Source organism: Syngnathus leptorhynchus, chromosome 13 (assembly GCF_054491065.1).
Source record: "Syngnathus leptorhynchus isolate UIUO chromosome 13, UIUO_Slep, whole genome shotgun sequence".
Taxonomy (NCBI): Eukaryota; Metazoa; Chordata; class Actinopteri; order Syngnathiformes; family Syngnathidae; genus Syngnathus; species Syngnathus leptorhynchus.
The window spans coordinates 10,703,791-10,723,985 of record NC_141207.1 but is presented as its reverse complement, the minus strand read 5'-3'; the positions used below and the strand labels follow the sequence as shown (position 1 = coordinate 10,723,985).

The 20,195-nt window shown below is 46.0% G+C and overlaps 3 protein-coding genes across 7 annotated transcripts in view; 2 read left to right on the top strand and 1 right to left on the bottom strand.

Moving 5' to 3' along the window:
- col24a1 (collagen type XXIV alpha 1) overlaps positions 1-8,057 on the top strand; it is a 31,290-nt gene extending 23,233 nt beyond the window's left edge. For 4 of the 5 annotated variants that reach the window (XM_085927790.1, XM_085927789.1, XM_085927794.1 and 1 more), the window contains 22 exons: positions 4-111; positions 598-651; positions 811-864; positions 1,052-1,108; positions 1,273-1,326; positions 1,413-1,466; positions 1,679-1,732; positions 2,420-2,473; positions 2,757-2,864; positions 3,623-3,730; positions 3,831-3,938; positions 4,735-4,788; positions 4,887-4,949; positions 5,044-5,097; positions 5,176-5,211; positions 5,476-5,511; positions 5,614-5,640; positions 5,826-5,885; positions 6,026-6,194; positions 6,289-6,398; positions 6,536-6,754; positions 6,845-8,057. In XM_085927790.1, the coding sequence (XP_085783916.1) occupies positions 4-111; positions 598-651; positions 811-864; positions 1,052-1,108; positions 1,273-1,326; positions 1,413-1,466; positions 1,679-1,732; positions 2,420-2,473; positions 2,757-2,864; positions 3,623-3,730; positions 3,831-3,938; positions 4,735-4,788; positions 4,887-4,949; positions 5,044-5,097; positions 5,176-5,211; positions 5,476-5,511; positions 5,614-5,640; positions 5,826-5,885; positions 6,026-6,194; positions 6,289-6,398; positions 6,536-6,754; positions 6,845-6,991 (1,788 nt within the window). In that variant the 3' untranslated portion in view covers positions 6,992-8,057. The remainder of the gene's footprint in view (positions 1-3; positions 112-597; positions 652-810; positions 865-1,051; positions 1,109-1,272; positions 1,327-1,412; positions 1,467-1,678; positions 1,733-2,419; positions 2,474-2,756; positions 2,865-3,622; positions 3,731-3,830; positions 3,939-4,734; positions 4,789-4,886; positions 4,950-5,043; positions 5,098-5,175; positions 5,212-5,475; positions 5,512-5,613; positions 5,641-5,825; positions 5,886-6,025; positions 6,195-6,288; positions 6,399-6,535; positions 6,755-6,844) is intronic. The other variant, XM_085927792.1, reaches the window with a different exon arrangement.
- Positions 8,058-8,242: 185 nt separating this feature from the next.
- znhit6 (zinc finger HIT-type containing 6) lies at positions 8,243-13,841 on the top strand. Its single transcript, XM_085927795.1, has 10 exons — positions 8,243-8,468; positions 8,732-8,797; positions 9,667-9,773; positions 9,858-9,949; positions 10,266-10,369; positions 11,208-11,279; positions 11,378-11,458; positions 11,538-11,618; positions 12,121-12,245; positions 13,422-13,841. The coding sequence occupies exons 1-10, from the start codon at positions 8,386-8,388 to the stop codon at positions 13,763-13,765; spliced, it is 1,155 nt and encodes a 384-aa protein (XP_085783921.1). The 5' UTR covers positions 8,243-8,385; the 3' UTR covers positions 13,766-13,841.
- A 3,555-nt stretch (positions 13,842-17,396) lies between these two features.
- Positions 17,397-19,524, bottom strand: ccn1 (cellular communication network factor 1). Its single transcript, XM_085928098.1, has 5 exons — positions 18,953-19,524; positions 18,658-18,868; positions 18,189-18,542; positions 17,901-18,106; positions 17,397-17,814 (listed from the first exon to the last, which is right to left on the bottom strand). The coding sequence occupies exons 1-5, from the start codon at positions 18,995-18,997 to the stop codon at positions 17,512-17,514; spliced, it is 1,119 nt and encodes a 372-aa protein (XP_085784224.1). The 5' UTR covers positions 18,998-19,524; the 3' UTR covers positions 17,397-17,511.
- Positions 19,525-20,195: the final 671 nt, after the last annotated feature.

The following is a 20,195-nucleotide window of genomic DNA, read 5'->3' as shown; positions in this document are numbered from 1 at the left end:
CAGGGTGAGAAAGGTCCTCCTGGTCTTGTCGGTGAACCCGGAGACCGCGGCGACATTGGCCCAGCGGGCGAGGCGGCGCCAAAAGGTGCCAGAGGAACTCGAGGGCCTCCTGTTAGTTCCCACTTCTCTTCATTTGTTTACAGCCCGTTGACAACAGTGCTCATTTACACTGGATTTGCTCTGCACAATATTGGCCCCCGCGTATTAGTGCAGTGTGCCTAACCCTGATAGCATTAGCATCGACTATATTGCAACCATAATTAACTTACTCATTATTTCATAATATATTAAAAAGTACTTTTTTATGATCTACCGATTGCCAGTCTTGAGTGATATAAATACTGAACATTTGTTTCAGGCTTGAGAGAGTAAGAAAATAATAGGAAATTCCAGGTCTGAAATCTTTTTGTCCAAAGCCATTTCGAACATGTTGTGATAGGTGCAGAGAAAAGATTTATCTGGCCATCGTAAAACCTCAGCATGTGCGTGTTGTTGAAGCCACGGTTATATTTAGCTAAACCGCAGTACAAAAAGACCCGCCCGACCGCTATTGCTCTGAGCCACGGTTTATTTTTGTATTATTCCAAACTTTTTAAGGGTCGGCCTGGCATCATGGGAATGGAAGGGCAACCGGGATTGGCAGGATACACAGTGAGTTGCTCAATGTGCAAAATGGCACACACATCAATCTCACATGGCCACACATTTAGGATACGAAAAATGTGTGAAGTCTGGGTTGTGGCTACATCCCTCCTTGTTTTATCAGCAGGATTGCTTTTCCAAATAACTGAACACTTCTATTCTGTTTAGGGTCATCCTGGTAAGCAGGGGCCTATTGGACCCCCGGGGCCTAAAGGAGAAAAGGTAACGTGAACTACACATCTTTCATGATTCTAATTTCAAGATTTGGTGTCAGTGCTCTATCGATCGATCAGGCTTCTGAGTACAAGTTGAAGTGTGTGTGTGTGTGTGTGTGTGTGTGTGTGTGTGTGTGTGTGTGTGTGTGTGTGTGTGTGTGATTGTTGTGTGTGTGTGATTGTTGTGTTTTCAGGGTTATCCAGGCGAGGACAATAAGACCCCAGGACCATCAGGGCCCTTAGGTGAACCAGTAGGTCTTGCTTTGCTTTCAAAATCCTTTCTGATCTCCCTGCATCATCCCATTGGCACACCAATGAATGTTTATGATTTGATCCTCCCATTATTTGAAGTGCTATTAAATAGTTCATGAAACATTAGGAGACTTATTTGGAGTATACATTTGTTTTGAAACAGGGGCCACCAGGAGAGAGGGGAGATCGTGGGGAACCAGGAGATGAAGGATATCAGGTAGCATCAGGACATCATGTTTGGCAAATCTTGAATCTTCAGCAAATTGTCAATGAGAAAATCAATGAGTGTATATAATATTGCAGGGACATACTGGTACCACCGGACCTCGTGGGGCTGTCGGACCTCCGGGCTTACCTGTAAGTCGCTATGAATCTCTGTAACTCGACACTAAATGGTTACATATACGCAAGTGCAGGTTAAATAAATGCTTATTGTTTCATATGATGACCTACCTCCGTACTAGACTCAATTCTACTGTGTACGTATATGGATGACTATTTATGAGATGTGAAGGTTAATCTGATCTTCCTGAAAAGAAAGCAGGCAATTATTTGTATCCTCGGTTCAGGGATCAGCAGGTATGCCGGGGGAGCCAGGTCGGAAAGGAGAGATGGGCGCTCCGGTGAGTAAATTCACATCTCTTGAAACACAACTGTGTTGCACAAAACAGGGGAGTTGACAAACATGATAATATTTGACTTCGGCAGAGTTACGTTTCATGTTAAATGTAGACGTACCTGCTGCTGCTGCTTCTACTTCTCTCTGGTCTCGTACTGTTTTCAAGTTGAAGAAGAAATCAAAGAATTGGCCAGTTGGAGTGTTTTTGGAAGTGGCTGGACTTTGGAAAGTATTTCAACTTGGTGGTGTGGATTAAGAAGAATCATTTTACAGCCTGGATAGAACACGCGACTTGTCAAAGTGCCCAAATGCCACAAGGCACTAGTCCACGTCCATTTCTTTTCTTTGATGCTTCTTTTTTTTGTGCTCAATCTTGTTGTTGACTTTGACATGAGTCAGAGAACTCAATGGCAGAAAACAGGAACATGTCTAGTTTGTATACAGTAAATGGGCCTATTAAGTACTGGAGCAAATGATGAAAAACAAGAGTGTATTTTTCAAAATTGTTTTTGTTCTACCCAATGGAGACAAGACAGCGTCACTCACGTATTCATCAGGCTCACATTAGACACGGTGCTGAAAAGTCTCCAAAGTTTCCGTTGCTCACTGTGTACGTGAGCTAGATATGTAACAATGTGTTATTCTTCATGTCTGTGTATGTTTTATTCTCTGTCTGCGTGTGTTTGTTCAGGGCTCAGCGGGGAAGAAAGGTGCAACGAGCTTGAATGGAGCCCCCGGAGTTGAAGTGAGTATCACATATCCTCAATCCAATGGCAAATAAATCACAGCAAAGGGCACTTTCTTTCTCTATAGTGTCCACTGTTATCTATTTATGTATGTAGCCCTTAAACAGTTAAACATCTGAACGGATTTTACATGCCCACAATACTTTTGTTGATTTCTGTTTCACAAAAAAGAAAAATAGCCTCTCTTCACATTGTCCGGAAATTAGGCTCAAAGATTGATATTTGAACATTTCCGGACGAGGACTGGAACAATGTTGTAACATTGATGTTGACATTTTGTAGGGGCCGATTGGTTTACCGGGACCCAAAGGCGTGAAGGGTTACCCCGGACTTGATGGTCCTTCTGGACTCACTGGCTTACCAGGATTAGCAGGAAAACAAGGAAGACAGGTACCTTTACTACCTTCAAATTTGGATTTTGTATTGAAAAGGTCAGTGATTTTTCCAATACGTAGGTTTTTGCACGTTTTATAGCCGCCATACCGTCGAGAATATATATATATATCATTGATTGTGTTGCCTTTTTATTTGTAACGCTCGCTTGCATTTGGTGTGCATTCCAGTGATGACCTTGGTCAATTTTGAATGGAATCCCCGCGCGTTATCTAATTAAGATGAAAGCTCAAGTGTGCTCGTTATGCAAGAGCTTCTCAGAGCTTACACTTTTGGGGCTCACCTTACAGATTCCAAGCAGGTTCATTGGGGGCTTATCCTCTTTCATCACGTCCACGGAGGAACAGAAGCCATATGCGAAGCGACGAAGCACTCACTGTGTTATTGTAATCTCTCGCTCTCACTCACTCCATTCTGCCTGCCTCAGCACACTGCTGATGGAGCAGAAAACTGTTTTGGTCTGCAGCGTGAGAACGTTGCTCTGTGATAGGCGCTGCGTTTTTTTTTTTACTTTGCTTTGCAATGTCAAGAAATATTAGGAGCAGGAGGCCATGCTAGCAGACATCAACGGCCATGTCCAATGTTGAGTAGTCAAATCATGACTGCTACCTTTTCATGTAATTGCCTCTTTTGCATGCAATAGTATGACAATGTTGATTTGATTTTTTTCTTCTTCAAATCAACACCTCCATTGGCTGTATCATTATCAGCACATGGTTGAAAATTTCACCTCCTCTACTCTGGGCTCTTTTCAGGGCCAGCGAGGCCTAGTGGGACCAACTGGTCCTCCTGGACGTCCAGGTCCTCGAGGGATCATTGGACTCCCAGGACCACCTGGAGAACCCGGACCGCCGGGTCAAAAGGTGACCCTGCCCGGCGTAATAATTGGACATCTTCTCTTTTGCTTATTAGCAGTGTTTGGGAATTTTTGTTTTGCTGACATCAATTCTTTTGTCGGTCCAGGGGGAGATTGGCCTGCCAGGAGATCGGGGAGTGTCAGGGGTCAGAGGGCTGGAGGGGGCTACAGGTGACCAGGGAATGAAGGGTGAGACAGGATCCAAAGGGCAACCAGTGAGTACTTTCCACGCTTGTTAGTAGTGACACGTGTCAACATAAATAATGAATAGGACAGAAAGACAGGCTGATACATCACATGTTTCACTTTTATTCTTCAACTCTGCTGACGGTGCAAAATAGCGCTGTTATTCTTACATTTTAAACCTTGGAATGTTTTTCATCCTGTGAACACAGCGTTCTCATGTGTACTCTCTAAATATAGCTTTTGGTGCTTCAATAGTAGTGACTTTGAGACTTTTCCATCCAAAATGGAGTCAAAGAATGAGCTAGAGAAGATGGAATTCCCCCCCCCCTTATTATATAAGGTTCTCTCACTCCAGAGAGCCGAAAAAAGGTGCTCCACTTTACTTATGTAACGTCTCAAGAAAAACAACGTCGAGTCCTCTCCCTTTCCTCATTTTCTCCATTGATGTTCATGTAACACAGAGCAGATTTCAGCCCTAGGGTCGGATCTTTTACACCATTCAGCCAATAGAGTTGCTTGGCAAAAGCTTTTGGCTGGAAAGAGGATGTGGATGACTGGCTGTGTAAACATTGTGGCTGCCACCCTGGCCAACAAACCTCAGGCAAAGTTGGGTGCAGCCATTGAACCCCGACTGTGTGGATGAATGTTCCACTTGATCCAGACATGATCCATTTTGCATGTGCCCTACTTATTTCAAAATGCAGAGGGGTTGTGTAAAGGACAGCAGCGGTCAGCGGAAACAATCAGGACATGGACGCACTCTTTTGTACCCTGCTTTTATTTTTTGGGGATTATGAAGCATTCATTCAAATCTTCTTTTGACAGGGGGAACCGGGCGGTTCGGGGCTGCTCGGTTTGCAGGGCTTTCCAGGTCCAAAGGTCGGTGTCGTCTGCTGAAGCACGAAAGTACAAAAGATGTGCTCAATTGGTTCCGACTACAAAATGACACATATCGATCGGCCTGCCTTTTGCTTCAGGGTCCGAATGGTGATGTGGGATTGAAAGGTTTTCTTGGTCCCAAGGGCCCGACGGGCACTCTGGTAACTTTTGAAACTTACGGCAAGATTCAGACGTATTTATTTGTAAATGTCCCTTGAAAAGAGATCAGCCATGCTTAACACATGCCCCTTTCAGGGATTCACTGGGCCAGTGGGGCCTGAGGGAAAGATGGGCCCAATGGGAAAACCTGTAGGTTGATGTTGATTATCTTCTAGCTAGCAGATGGACTACATTCCAATGTTGTTTGTTTATTTTCCATTTCTACAGGGGCCACGAGGTCCAAGAGGAAGCGGCGGTGAAATGGTAAGATCCCATTCCAATCTACATATCATCAAAAAGTGTCCAAAGATTTGTCATTGCAAAATCACTCCTGGCTTCATTCAAATGGAAGACTATGTTTAATGCACGATTGCAATACCTTGTCAAATTGTTGCCGTGTTTCCGCTTGATCCCAGTGGCATTGTCATGCAAAGATGAGTTCCCCAGTCTTGCTCTGTCAGAATATGTACGTACGTACGTACATACTGTGTCCATACTTTGTTTTGTAACATCTTCACATGTTTTTAGGGGCCCCAAGGACCACACGGAAGTCCAGGACCCAGAGTAAGTTGCACTCGTTTGTGTGATTGAAACTATGTACAACCATTTTTATATTGATGGTCGCCAATCCATCCACATTATTTTATGCTTCTCTCTTTCCCTAAGGGCCCCCCTGGAGCTCCAGGACCTACAGTAAGTAAGATAAGAAGATATCTTCACAGAAGGGGGAGGGGGGGCAGTTGTCGACTTTTTATATGACTAGAGAGCATTGGAAAACAACAAGTTTCTGGACCGCGGAACTGCTATAGTACTGCCCAGTACTGTGTATGGATTTTCCTTGAATAGCCAAAAATGGATCTGTGATCTTGACCCCACAGAGGCAACTCTATGATGACTACAGCATGTCTGACTCGAAAGCCGCCCTCGGAAAAGAAGAGGTGGGTGATCTTTGTAATTTATTGAAGGCAGGGTGATGCTGTACGCCAAAGTGGCCTTCGCTTCGTAAATGTTAGATGGATGATGCTTTTACACATGACTGACAGGTACTTTTTCTTTTCTTTTTGTCATCTGTGACCAGAGTTTTCAAAACTCACAAGTGGGCCTACCAGAGGAGAATACAGAGATTTTTAAGACTTTGCATTACCTGAGTGGCGTTATTGAGAGCATCAAAAAGCCTGTGGGAACCAAAGAGAACCCCACTCGTGTCTGTAAGGACCTGCTGGACTGTCATCAAAAGCTCAAAGACGGTGAGGGCACACTGACGCTAACATGTCTTCCTATTTCACCTCGAGCTCACTTTCTATTTTCCCTCTTTCTATGTTCATGCGGATGGATTTGAAGGCTGGTTCTGGATTGATCCGAATCTTGGCTGCAATACAGATGCTTTCCAGGTCTTTTGCAACTTCACCGCAGGGGGTCAGACCTGTTTACATCCACTGGCCACTAATAAGGTAAAAAGGAATCAGAATCACATGTAATCTTTCAGCATTCAATTGATTTCTTCCTTTTCCTGAAAAAGCTGCTATTTCTTTGAAGAGTCTTGGTCTCCCCGAATGTCGATTGATGGCATCTGCGTTTGTGCGTGCAGATGGCGTTTGGTGTGGGAAAGGTCCAAATGAAGTTTCTCCATTTACTGAGTAGCGAGGCCAGCCAGAGCATGGTACTGCATTGCCTGACAGGTCACTCCAACGGCAGCACAGGCTTCGGAGCAAAAGAGAGCGGTCGCCTTCGCTTCCGAGGCTGGAACAAGCAAATATTTGAGAGCGACACACTACTTGAACCATTTGTGCCAAAAGATGAGTGCAAGGTAGGAAGCAATGTCTCTGTCCTGTCCTTTGCCTTTGAGTAGGACCCCTTCCCTCCCTCCCTATCATTCATTCTTTCTTTCCTCCTTCAGATCCAAGATGGCAGCTGGCATGAGTCACATTTCTTCTTCTATACTCAGGAGAGCCACCAACTACCCATCGTAGAGCTAGAGGAAAGTCCCACACCACGTGGCAACGTTAAGCGACATATTGAAGTCGGTCCCGTCTGCTTTCTTTGACCCTCTGCCCAATTCACCTCATACTCATTGATTTGATGAACAAATGCTTTGACAAAACGCCAAATCATTTCTGGAGATTGCCAACATCTGACCAATGAGACTCCGATCATTTGTATGGAGCAGCCAATTGGATTCGTAGCTGTATTTATGGAAGACACCCTCACGAGGATAGAGCAATTCAGATCATGTGTCAAATATGTTTTTGCTGGTTTAATCGATCGGTGCTCAGGTCGGCTATTGGCCCCGGATCACAGGATCGGGCTTTGCTATTTCATCTAACGCCTGCAGACACCTCCCCTGGCCTTAGACGCGCCCAGACCATCCTATGCAGGGGCCCATCCAGCCATCCATCCATTCAAGAAGTGCGTCAGGCCTCTGAAGTGGAGCACTGTTAGAGCTCCAAATGTATGAGTGCAATAGCATGTGGTCGTTAGGAAATGGCTACGTGGACATTGTTATCATGATATTTTATTGTCGGTCGGTCGGTCGGACCTGCTCATCTTGACAGATGGTGCTCTACCTCTACCTTGCTTTTTTAGAATGGTTGCTCTTAGATGAAGCTTTGTCGCCTTTTCGTATGTACCGGTTACATCCAGGTGTATTATGTTGTATGATGTCGAGTGGATCGCTCTTAATTTATGAACCGTTATTTAGCGCGCTACCCTAATATTGTAGCTTTGCTAAAATGTGGTAGGTTCTTCAGGGGAATCCTATCATTGATACTGCAACAAAGTGGCTTTTTGCATTTCCTGTGTATATTTTGCCATCATACTGTATGTTTATTTATAGCCTCTTTCACATTACTGTACAACAGTAAGTTATACTCTCAGAGAACTATTGGTTCGTCCACACTTTTAGAAGTATTGATGTTTTCGTAGTGTTTTCCTTCACCTGCAACTGTATGTTTATAACACTGTTCAGTTTATTAAGTAGACTGGCAGCTACAATGGGCCAGAATTAGAAACAATTTAATCACAGCCACCATATTCTTAATTTATAGCAAAGTACAATGATATGAATTGTTGGGTGCATATGTGTAAATAATAAATATGGTGTTACAAATAAATGGAAACGTTAGCCAACATTTTTGTGTCTTTAACGGAATCATCCTATCCTGTACATGAGCCATTTTGACATGATTTGGTATCATAAACACATCAACGCTGGTTTGATGACTCTCGGGGCGCCATGCACCCGCCTTGACACTGGGAGGCGCTAAAGAGCGTGTATAAACCGGAACTAGTCAACAAGAAGCCGCGTGCGCGCGCACACACACTCGCATGGTCGCAGACGGAAGAGGTTTTGTTGTCATCGTTTGCCCACCAACGTGACTAACTCGTAATGTACACCATAGTCGGGTAGCGTAGGGTAGGAGTTCTCCATCGATACGCATCATGTCGCTGGAGGAGACGCCAACGAGCAGTAAAAGTCCTGACGAAGAGGCGAGGGGGACAAAAAGAAAGATTTCTCTGTCCAAGTAAGTGTGTGGAATGCAAAGGAACCTGTGTGAGTTATCATGCCGCTGTCATGCTTTTGCAAGGACCAAATGCAAATAAAATCACATCGAGATCAAGGGATGGCTTCCTTCGGAAATGAACAAGTTCAACCTTGTGGAATCGGTGGCGTTTGCTGAGTGGAGCTGCTGCTGCTGCAGCCGCTGCTGCTGCTGCTTCAGCTTCTGCTTCAGCTTCTGCTTCCCCCTCGTGCAGGAATGATTGAATTGACGTTTTCTTTTCACAGTTGTGGTGTGTGTGGCTTTGGGGAGGCCAAGTACAAGTGCCCTGCCTGTCTCACACGTTCATGCAGGTAAGAACACCGACGGCCAAGCAAACTCTCATGATGGGCTTTCAAAGATGAATTGATTGACATGATGTGCACCACTTTCTGGACACTGTATTGATGCAAAGTCAATGGGTGAACACAGTTGGTTGAACAGAAAAACAAGTAGGTGAGTTTTTCCAGTGAATAATGGAGGCTCAAGTCCCATCACATTTTCAAATATGCAACAGTTCATCTGGATACGGATGAGATGAACTAAATGGGTGTTCCCTGCGGTTTGGTCCCAAAAAGTGCAGCTTTTAACCAAGTCAAGGGACATAGCTTGGTTATGTAATACGCACCATCTTTCCATCTTATTTGAGCAGAATATTTTGGACTGGGAGAGAGCCATGTATTTGTTTTGGTTGGAGGCCTCCACTAACATGCTTCTGCTAGTGGCAGCAATCTTAGCTCTATTCCTTGACTTGTGTAGATGTTGAAACATTTTCTGGCCTAATCCTCAAGAATCTGCTGGCATATTGAAAGTCATGCCTGAAATTGTTGGGCACCAGGGGTTGTCCGTAAGCTTCTTTCATAAAGGCCTGGAGTTGAAGGCATCAGTCAGCATTCCTATTGCTTCGTTGTTTTTTTTAATTCAGTGTTATTCTATCTGGAGCCAAATACCTGTCTATCATCTGTTAAACGCGGCAGGATTTTTTTTTAATCTGTTTTTTTTCAGACCAAATTCCTTTACATTTGAACAATCATCATTTTTGTTGCTTAAGCAATGTCATCTATTCCAAAGGGACACAACGGCGCGTCGTCCAAAACATCCGCCAACTGTCTTTGGGGCTTTTCAACCTGGTTCGACCAATTTCACCCCAGATTTGGTTTGCTTCCGTCTCTCTGTCTTGAAGTTTGCTCTGTGTGAAGAAACACAAGGAAGAATCTCGATGCAGCGGTGTTCGAAACAAAAGCGCCTTCCTGAACCTCTCTCAATTTGATGAAATGACGCTACTCAGTGGTAATATATGATTATATAATATCTATTTTTGGACCCTTAAGATGTTTGGGTGTAAGAAGTGGTCCTTGTCTGTTCTCTCTCTAGATTACCGCTTTCTTGAAGATACAGGAAGGTTTGCTGGTGGCGCCCAGAGAGACAGTCTCATTCATGTCCATGTCCGTCACAGTCCCACCAAAGTAAGCCCAATTTGATGTTCTATTGAGTTACATTGCAAGTAATGTAGTGTATTTTAGATGCTTCAAATATGGAGTGAAAGCAGGGATTAACGCTGAAACCTGAACGCAGTCATCTTTAGTGATGCAGAACACATGTTTGCTATTTGGACACATTTGTCCAAGAAGGCTGGCTCCCTCCCTCCCTCCCCACCGTCTGAAATGTCAGCCAACAAAATGTCCCAAAAGTGTCCTTTTCTTAACCAGCTTCTATTCTAGCTAAAAGTGCTTTTGACACAATTTACTACGTTGCATGCATTCATTTTTGTTTGTCGTTCAGGTGAAAAATCTATTAGTAAATGCCCGGAAGATGAACATCACATTGAGAACCCTCCCCAGAACCTTCACCAAGAGTAAGGAAAACTCCAGCATTTTCAATTTAAGGTAAGAGTGTGATCAGATAAGGACGCCATTCTTTTCATATGTTTTGGAAAAAGAAAGAAAACTCTCATGTCAGTGAGAAGGAATGTGACACCTGTTTGTCAGTTAAAAAAGTGCTTTGTGCATGGGTATCAGTCAGTCATTTGTTTATGAGCGTGACTCAGCCAAGAAGCCGGGAAGCAGCCGTAGCAGTTGATTAAAGGCAGTCTCGACGCATACCCGAAACGGCCAATTAGCCATCCATCAAGGCTACGACTTACAAATCATATCAAGTAAGCAGCGGAGTTAGACCTCCGGTTCACTTTAAAAGAGTGACTTCAGCACAACATTTAACACGTTGTCATTGTTTCAATGAACAACTAACACACAGGAGCTTTCAGTCATGGAAGGTAATTAAGGAATTTTTCACGGGTCAGCCTGAACTGATGAAAGCCCCCGTTTTCACCCAGAGTTGCATAGTTTCCATTTGCTGTAATGATGCTATCACACCTGGTGCCCCACCCACATTTCTTGCATGTAGAAACGCATCAAGGCTTCCACAAGTTTATGCAAATCCACACTGACGCAGTAAACTATGCCAACAAGCTCCTAAATTCTTCTCCCACCGTTGTGTAGGGAATATCCCCCAGACTCGTTTATTCATGCCTAACCGTGAGCTGCCATTTTATTTGCCCCAACTAGACCAAAACCTGTCAAAATAAAAGGCTATAGAGCTACATACGTGCAGAAAATTCACATTTCTTGGCGTATTATTGGTCGGAAAGATTCTACCGATATTCTCCATACATCTCATTCGGGCCAGCGTTTTAACGTAGCGTCCATTTGAATGTGTTCCAATTAGGGAAAAAATGTTTCTGTGGCACCTGAAGATTGTGTTCCCTCAGAGCGGCGGGACAGAATTCAGCCAGGAAAGGTAAGTCTCACAGCAAAATAGCTGCACCTGCAGCTGGACTGTAAACTTCATTTACAATGTTGATGGAGGGCTTCTTAACAAATTCAATTCCATCGCAGGGTGCGTGACACGCTAAGTCTGGAACAGATCTTGATGCCTTATATCCACCCGACAGAGTCAGACCCTATCATACGGCAGAAGTAAGCCTTTTTTCTTGTGATCCCAAGTGTGCATTTTAGCATTGACACTGTGCTAATATAAAACCCAAATCTATTTCAGGTTGAAGAGGTATGTATGTAGCCCGATTGAGGATGTCGGCGTTTTCATGAAGGAAGAAGGACGCAAAGCAAACTCGGTCAGGTGAGATGAGTGATTATTGTTGGCCAATTACCGTTGGAACATGATGGAGCTGTGAGCCCACCTGCTCACTCTGGGCAATTCTAAAGTGGAATAGAAATCAACCACTCTGGGGAGGAGCCCAACTGTGTGTAGAGGCCAGTCCAACTACGAGGTCTAGTCTGGACTTATCTGCCTCGCACAGCAGCTCTCGCAGTCCTTGTGCTTTTAGCAAAATCAAAAATAGCTCTCCAACTTTTGCTCTTTGACAAGTTGTGCCAGTAGCGGTCTTTTGGTCATGACAGCCCAGCAAAGGCTTTTGGAAGCAACCCATTTGGACAGTATGACCATCCCTAATACTCGACAGGACGGCTTTGAGGCAAGGATATGGGAGCTTTTCCACATGGCTTAGATTTTTGCCGAAGCCCACAAAGTGTCACTGCGCCAGAATTGAACCCAAAAACAGTGGTTGGCAATGAACCTTCCTGCCCGCCTGTGTTAACCATGCACATTTTTTCTGGAATAGGTACCATCAACTGGATTTACAGAAGAGCCTTCGAGACAACCTGCGCTACAAAATACTCATCGAGTATCCTTTAATCCACGTAGTACTGAGCGATCATTGGAAGGACTTTCCGGTGGAAGAAGCAGGTAAATGACAAATGTATTACAAATATTTCATCATTCCCATCGGCCAAAACTTTTCATGTTTTGAGCGTGAGCATTTCTGCCCAATGCGTCTCATCATACACACCTATACTTGATGAAACGGTCTCGGTTTCTCCAACGGGGACTGTAAACAGCCCCTGACAAAATGCAATATTCTGCACTGCATCACACTTGAAGCTCGGCAGCAAACACCACAGCCAAAGAGAGGATCAAATAGTGTTCCCAAATGACCTCCCTCATGTGTTGAGAAATGACGTAGTAGGAGCCACCTGTACGCACGCCCCCTGCGGTGGAGTCTTCCGGGTCCCGTCATTCATGCGTTTGGTGCACATTTGTCATATCGTGACTCTGTCTGGCCCATTCCGGATGAATGAGCAATTTGGTATGTTTTCCTGTGATAAGGCCTCGCCGTCTCACTGTTTTCATGTCATGTCGCTTAAAAAAAGATTCCCATAATGGCGCACGCCACCGCCGGCCGGGAAGCTTGACGCAAAGTGATAACAAGCAGCAAGGTTAAGCTTTGGAGGCTCCACCGCGCGCTGGATACGACGTGCCAGCGCACCCGCGACCTCGCTGACCGACCCTAAGCGCTTTGAGATAATGGACGGATATTCAATTGCTCTTTGAAAGGATGTAGCCCATTTGAATCGTGCTCCGATATCAATGACATTGTCATTTCTGGGAAAAGATGGCGTTCTCAAAAGAAATTCCAACGGTGACGTCCTTTTAGTTGCCAAGCTGTGATTTTGTCGAAGGCTGAGCTGTCAATCGAATAGAATGACTTCTGTAAACAGGCCAGGCAAATGGCAAGATGAGTCCAGAATGCTTGCCAAATTTGATCGAAGCCACCTTTGTAATGGTGCTAAAGGTATCTTACTTTTCATTTCTTTGTCTATCCTAAAATGTCAACTCAAATGGAGGTATGTGAATCATTTGCCTCCACTAAATGTCGAAAGAAAGCTGTTTTATTTGACATTCCAGTCTTCCACAGTGTTTGATGACATAACTCGTAGCTTGGCACGTCGCCCTATTCTGAGCGGGGGCCAAAGCTAAGCGTCATGGTCCCTGTCCTCGCCCATTTGTCTCTCATGTTTACATAGGAGCAAAATCATCAGCTATTTCAGCCAAAGTATTTGATCCATATACAAATTGTTTCAGGGGCGCCAGGCAACGATGAGCACTCAAGCCGGGACCTCACCCTATGTTCCCCATCCCCGCATTGCCCTCTGGCCACCTTCACGGCAACGCAGCCCAGCCCAGAATCGCTGTCGCCACAAGAGAAAAGACTCAAAAGACAATCGAGGGAGGAAGAATTAGAAGAAGGAGAGATTGCGGATAGTGACGATGAAGGGGAGAGGCAAGAACATATCGGCGCAATCATTAAGACCTGCGATGATGACGACGATGCCAAAAGCAAAGACACAGATCATTGTATTAAGGAAGAGACGGCAACTGTTGACACCAGTGCGGAGGTGAACCCGACTGATGACACTTCACTTTGAAAATCACTGTTAAGGCTAGGAAGTAAGTATAAGGCTGTATTACAAAGAGGAATAAACCATTGCCATAGTAAACAAAGTTGAATCTCACTGGTTTACAGTAATCCCTCCTACTTCGCGGCTTCAACTATCGCGGCTTCGCTATATCGCGGGTTTTCAAAAATGCGGAAATGAATTATTTTATCGCAGAAATTTCATCATTTCACGAGGTTTCGCGGCCACTTGAGTTTCTTCATTTTCCTTTAATAATGATAGCTTACGTTTAAAAGTGAAATGAATAAATTAAAGAGTCAGTACAGTATACTTTATCGTCACATGTGACTTCAGGGCGTTCTCGCTGTTGTATATTTTGGACTAACTCATGTTCCGTAGTGGGAAAACCCCGGATGTGGGAGGGGGAGCTTCGGGGACGTTCAGTGTCGCGATGTACGGCCAGTGAACTGACTGTGATGAAAGGAATAAAGCAGTACCCATCACGTCGTTGTCCGAACCATGCTTGCTACATCAGAACCTGGAAAATAGTAAAGATATAACACTCTCCACCGGCGGTGGCCTTCATCTGGACATAGCAATACACTGTTAGTCTCGTCGCTAAGGCATGAATGCGGAGCGCACAGTCCATTGATATGAAAGTCCCCTAGCAGCGAGCTGGTTGATGTCAGCGATAAAAATAGAATATCTTCCAAGAATAGCTAAAAAAAATCTAGTTTCTATTTCGCGGAAATTCCCATTTCGCGGTTGGGTCTGGAACGTAACCCCCGCGAAGTAGGAGGGATCACTGTATTTGCAGTTTTTACATTTACCTTACATTTTGCATTTTTTCTACGGAAGGAAGCCTGATGATACGTTTGTACCTTTGCACTCTTAAGCCTGCCATGACACATTTTCCAGCCTGACGCAATGATCTCACATCTGAGCGCATCCCTTTTCACCTCCAAGTGCTACTTCTGAAAGAATGATATGGTACAACATTGAAAGTTTGGAGTCTGCTCGATCCCCAATTTGTGCACGTGAGCGGCAAAGCCAAAATGCCATGGGGTTCCTTCCAATGGCACATCCACATAAATTGATGATGTAACCATCGATTGCATCTACCAAGTTTACATAATGCATGTTTTCTTTCCAACCAGCAGGTGGGGCTTTTTATTGTGAAATGCACTATCCAAAAAAATCCTCCCTTTCTGTCCTTAAGTTCCTTAAAAGTGAAGATCAGCCCAAGTTATGTGATAATGACAGGTTGCATGCTGTAATGTCATTTAATTCATCATCCAGCTCGCATGACATCATGAAATTTGAATGCATTTGTCATGTAAACATTTTGAACTCAGGAGGTGATTTCATTGGTTAGGCGCTTGCCTGCCTGTCTGCCTGTCTGCCTGTCTGCCTGTCTGCCTGCCTGCCTGCCTGCCTGCCTGCCTGCCTGCCTGCCTGCCTGCCTGCCTGCCTGCCTGCCTGCCTGCCTGCCTGCCTGCCTGCCTGCCTGCCTGCCTGCCTGCCTGCCTGCCTGCCTGCCTGCCTGCCTGTGAAAAGTTCAGGGATGAGCAAAGTCAAATGTAAACAGTTTGCGTGGTTGAGCAGGAGAGGTTGTTTCGATCAAGTCATCTTTTATGTTCAAAAGGTCCGACCTCCCTTCTGTCAAAAAGGAACGTTACGGATGACAAACATGACATCACCGAGCAAGGTGTATTGTGTTAACGAGACAAATGACAATTTGATTGCATGGCACTTTCCAAAGGGCTGTGATGAAAATGTGCTTTTGGGAAGCAGCATGAAGGCATCGAGCAAAAACAAGATCTTGACTCTGTTTTGACTGTAAGTGAGCGCTGCAGGGGAAGGCACACATCTCTGTGATGAGGTCAACTTTCAAGTCTTTTATGTGGGCACCAGTGTGCGGCTGGCTCCCTCTGAGACAACGCTCTGCTCTGCTCCATTGAGAATTTCCCCCAATCACATCCAACCATCCAAGAGTTTTATACTTTGCAATTAGATGAAGTGAGTACAAGGGAGTGAGTGTTTGTATATTTTTAGGCCTTCCTGGCAAAAGTGAACATGCTGCTGCTGCTGCTGCTGCTGCTAGCTGCTAGCTGCTGCTACTAGCTGCTGCTGCTAGCTGCTAGCTGCTGCTGCTAGCTGCTAGCTGCTGCTAGCTGCTAGCTGTGCGTAACTTTCCAACATCTGCTGCCCGCCCGCCCATCAGGATGTCTTAGCCACTACTGCAATCCTGAGCCACTCCCAATACCTGGATCAAAAAAGAAAAGCTTAACCCGTCGCTCTCACCAGCCCACTGCAGCTATTTAGCACCAGGTGCCAGGTATAAACAGCAGCAATGACTTTTATGTTGTTGTTGTTTTGTTTTGCCCGCCCCTTCCTGACTTAATGAGAGCCATCAAAGTAACCCACTGATATCAGCAGCCTGAGTTCAGGTCAAGAATGGAAGGGCTGCTGCTGATGCCACAGTGGCAACTTACGCTAGCTCCAAAACATTTTTACTGCAACTACGGGAGCCGTTGGACGCAACGAACGCACTATTCTTAGCAAGAAGGGAGCTAGCCAATGAACTGAAGCAATGACATCAATTGTATTGAGAGCAGCCCTTAAGACTTGGCTCTTCTATATTGATGACAACTGGTTGCCCAGATGAAAGAAAGAAAGAAAGAAAGAAAGAAAGAAAGAAAGAAAGAAAGAAAGAAAGAAAGAAAGAAAGAAAGAAAGAAAGAAAGAAAGAAAGAACTCTCTTCAGAAGAGCATTCCAAAGCAATAGAAAACCAGCATGCGAGTGAGCGAGCCTCAAAGGTATTGTTATATAAGACACGGGCCCTACTCAGTGTCTGAGAATGTGTGGGATCTGCAAATTGATCGAACAGCAGCCATTTCATTGGAAAATACTCTGCTGGATGGATCTGTGTCTTGTGGTGGTTTGAACGCAGCAAAACGACACCGTGTCAGATTTCATAAATAAAGTCATTTTATTTGTAGCATATAAAATTAAATCATTTTTACAATTTATTCCAGTATGACTTAATATCCAAATAAAGTAGCCATAAATAATATTATTAAAAACATTCATTCATTCATCCTTTGACATGTTTCGTTTTGTCTCTTTTCATTCACTAGCTGCCACAAAACATGAACGATAATGCCCACGCCAGGAAGTCGTGCAACCCACCGCACACTCGAGAAGGTGAGAGCTTACACTTCGGGAAAGGATGTCCCGTGTGTGCATACGTATGCACCCGCGCGCACCGCACCAGTCTTGGCCACGTCAGATGTTACACATCAAAATATACACACAGTGAATTGATATCAGCAAATAACATGAATGTACAAATGTTAATTACATGTTGCTCCATAACGAAGCCAGCATGGATGCTCCCTTAATATGAAGCGATTCAAGAGTGCTGATGTAGTCACAGCAAACAGTGCACTTCAAAAAGTCCTCCTCATGTAAGCCCACAATTCCTTGGGAATTTAGTTACAACAAGAAGCTAGTAGATTGGTGCCAACCCTGCCCTGCCCTGCCCTGCCCTGCTCTACCCTGCCCGGCCCTGCCCGGCCCTGCCCTGATCTACCCTGCCCTGCCTGGCCCTGCTCTACCCTGCCCTGCCCTGCCCTGCCCTGCCTGGCCCTGCCCTGCCCTGCTCTGCCCTGCCCTGCCCTGCCCTGCCCTGCCCTGCCCTGCCCTGCCCTGCCCTGCCTGCCTGCCATCATTCATCTGGACTTGGGGCTTAAGCAAGCAAAGTCTTCACCAATCAGTCTTTGAACTTGTGGATATCATTGGAGAGGCGGTAGAAAGGGTAGGAGGCTTCGTTCGCACGGGGGCAGTCGTAGGTGCACTTGCAGGACTCGATCATCATGATGTTCTTGTTGAAGGTCTCGCCGTCCTCGCAGCGGAACTTGACCCGGATGGTTCTGGTGGCGTGGGGGCTGCAGCAGCGACCGTCCACGCACGCTCCGCAGTACTTGGGTCTGTACTTCTTCAAGCTGGAGCAGCCGGCGTAGGTGAACTTCACCGGCTGGCTGGATTTTTTGGTTCTGCTGCATTTCTTTCCTTTCTGCAAATGAACGAACACAGCAGCTCGTTAGCCGGGAGGTGGCGAGGCGATCCATCGGTCCGCGGTCTGCGGTGGCCGAAGCTTACCTTGAGACTGGCGTAAGGTGACTGGGTGCACGGTCGCACTTCACAGATTCGAGTCTCCTTGACCAGCTTGCACTCGTCGTTGTTGTTGTTGGTGACTCTGGTGGAGATGCCTGTTCCGCAGCTCTTTGAGCACTGAGACCAGGGTGTGGTTTGGATGATGCACTTCTGCCTGTCAAACATCTGAATCTCAGCTTGTGGCCTGTAGGCTGTTTTGGAAGAACAATCGTCACGTTAGCGACCTCGACTGGGACGTTTTTCGGCCGTTCCGGCAACAGCTGGTTTTCTTACCGGCCAGCGACTTGAGTCCCCCCTTGACGATGGCAATCAGCTCGTTTCTCTTGGTGAGGTCTCTTTCCAGTTCATCGGACGTCTTGTCTTTGCCAAAGATCTTGTGCAAAATGTCCGCTGCGTCCTTGGCGCCGTCGTCGTCACACAGCCACTCTTCGCAGCACTGGCCTGCTACCTTGACCAGCCTTGGGTTGGCACAGCCCAGATTGGGCAAAGAGAGCTCTTGAGGGCACAGCGGGACGCAGCCCACGGCGCCGTCGATGCATGTGCACTGGTGTTTACAGTTGGGCTGGAAGCTCTCTCCGTTTTGGTAGATCCTGCTGTTGTACTCGCAAGGTCTGCCCTCTAGCTTGGCTGCAAGGGAAAGAGAGGAATGTCACTCTCGCCGTTGCGCTTCGGGGTCGCCGCAGTTGGTTGGCGGCGGGCGCCGGCCTGAAGGAACCCGCCCGCCCGCGTGTTTGCTACGTACCTCGGCAGATGCCACGAGTGGTAGCGGCGGCCCCAAAGTTACACTCCAGCCCTTTGGTGTGGTCGCAGGGCTGGGTGAGGCCACAATCCTCATTCAGCTGCCTGGCGCAAACTTTGCAGCAACCGCAAGCGTCCGGGATCACGCTGACGCCGGGTGCGCACTTGGGCATCTCCAGCGGACACTCGCACACGGATGAGCAAGAGGAGAACACCTGGACGTGGCAAAAGAAGACGATTATTTTGGACCCAAACGGCCGAAAAATAGAAAAGAGGTGAAATGAACACGAGTGACTTACCAGGTCCGTGCTCCCCAGAATGGCGAGGACAACAAAAATCATCATTTTCTAGCAAACAGGAATCCTTTGACCAAAACGTGAAGTATTCCCTCTTGCTGTCTGTCTGTGTGTGTTGGCTTCTGCTCTGTGGAGGTCCGAGCTGGTCTTAGTCAAGCTCTCAGTATAGTCTGCTGGGCTCAGGGCGCCCTCCCGGTTTATATACTCTACTGGGAAGCTGACGTAGTCCCCGGGCTGCCTGCTGAACTGTTCCCAAAGTATGCCAGGAATGTTTTCTCGGCCTTTTTCCATCCAAGACACAAGCTCCGCCCTGTCTAAACCGTGCGCTTTTTTTCTTTCACTCTCAAATGGATTTCTGCCCATAGCAAGGAACTTTTCCCTCTCATATTTTCCCTTCTTCTTGATCAAAATCCCCTTCCATATTGTTTGGATCAAAAGCAAATCTAGTTTGGTCATTTGGAGTTTCTCTCTCCTACATCAAATCCATGTTCTTGGCCTTCATCACGTCATCATTGTCCTTCTTGTTCTGGCGTCATTTGAACAAGCGCTACTGTTGGTTACTGTTGACAAAAGCCGTAAAAGCTGTGAGCTGCAATTCGTTCAACAATCGATTTGTGTCTCTCCGCCGGTGCGGTGCGGTGCGGTGCCTTTCCTTTATTCCGCCGGGTTAAGCGCTTCCAGATGCGCGCCGCAACGCAGACGTAACTCTTCTGACCATATTTGGTATGGCAGTAGCCTACATTACGAAGAGATTCTCCCCTTTTGGCAGGCAGACCCCGCAGTGCATTCCTGGCCGCTTAAATATGCTCTTTGTGCAGGGAAATTGCTCGGAGCAACTTGATCACTTCTCACTCTCCCATTTCTGAGGGGAGAAAAAGAAAGTCCCGTCAGCACAACAATTTCATTACAACTCATTTCATAATCATCATTAAATTGGATGGAAAGACGGAAAAAAGACGAATTGCTGTATTCCGTTGACTGCCATCATTTTCGAAATGGTGTCGCTGTAGGCGCACGTCTGTTTTCCAGACACTAGATGGGGACATTTAGGAGGATGCTCATTGTTTACATCCTTTTTGTTTTATTGTGACAAACACATTCGCAAACGGTGTGCTTGTTGCCGCAAGTACTTTGACTGGAGGTGCGTGCGCGTGCGCGCGGTGCTGTGCGTGCGTGCGCAAGCGAGGAGACGATCCGGACGGGGTGGGAGGTGTCATTGTTTGCACATGCTCGTGGTTTCCTTGTG

Bases quoted from the DNA above. Each gene is read 5' to 3' on its own strand.
- znhit6 (XM_085927795.1), top strand. From the start codon at position 8,386: ATGTCGCTGGAGGAGACGCCAACGAGCAGTAAAAGTCCTGACGAAGAG. The intron at 9,774-9,857 runs GTAATATATGAT...TTCTCTCTCTAG, and splicing joins TGAAATGACGCTACTCAGTG to ATTACCGCTTTCTTGAAGAT. The intron at 11,619-12,120 runs GTGAGATGAGTG...TTTCTGGAATAG, and splicing joins CGCAAAGCAAACTCGGTCAG to GTACCATCAACTGGATTTAC.
- ccn1 (XM_085928098.1), bottom strand. From the start codon at position 18,997: ATGATGATTTTTGTTGTCCTCGCCATTCTGGGGAGCACGGACCTG. The intron at 18,543-18,657 runs GTACGTAGCAAA...TTTCCCTTGCAG, and splicing joins CACTCGTGGCATCTGCCGAG to CCAAGCTAGAGGGCAGACCT. The intron at 18,107-18,188 runs GTAAGAAAACCA...CTTCCAAAACAG, and splicing joins GGGACTCAAGTCGCTGGCCG to CCTACAGGCCACAAGCTGAG.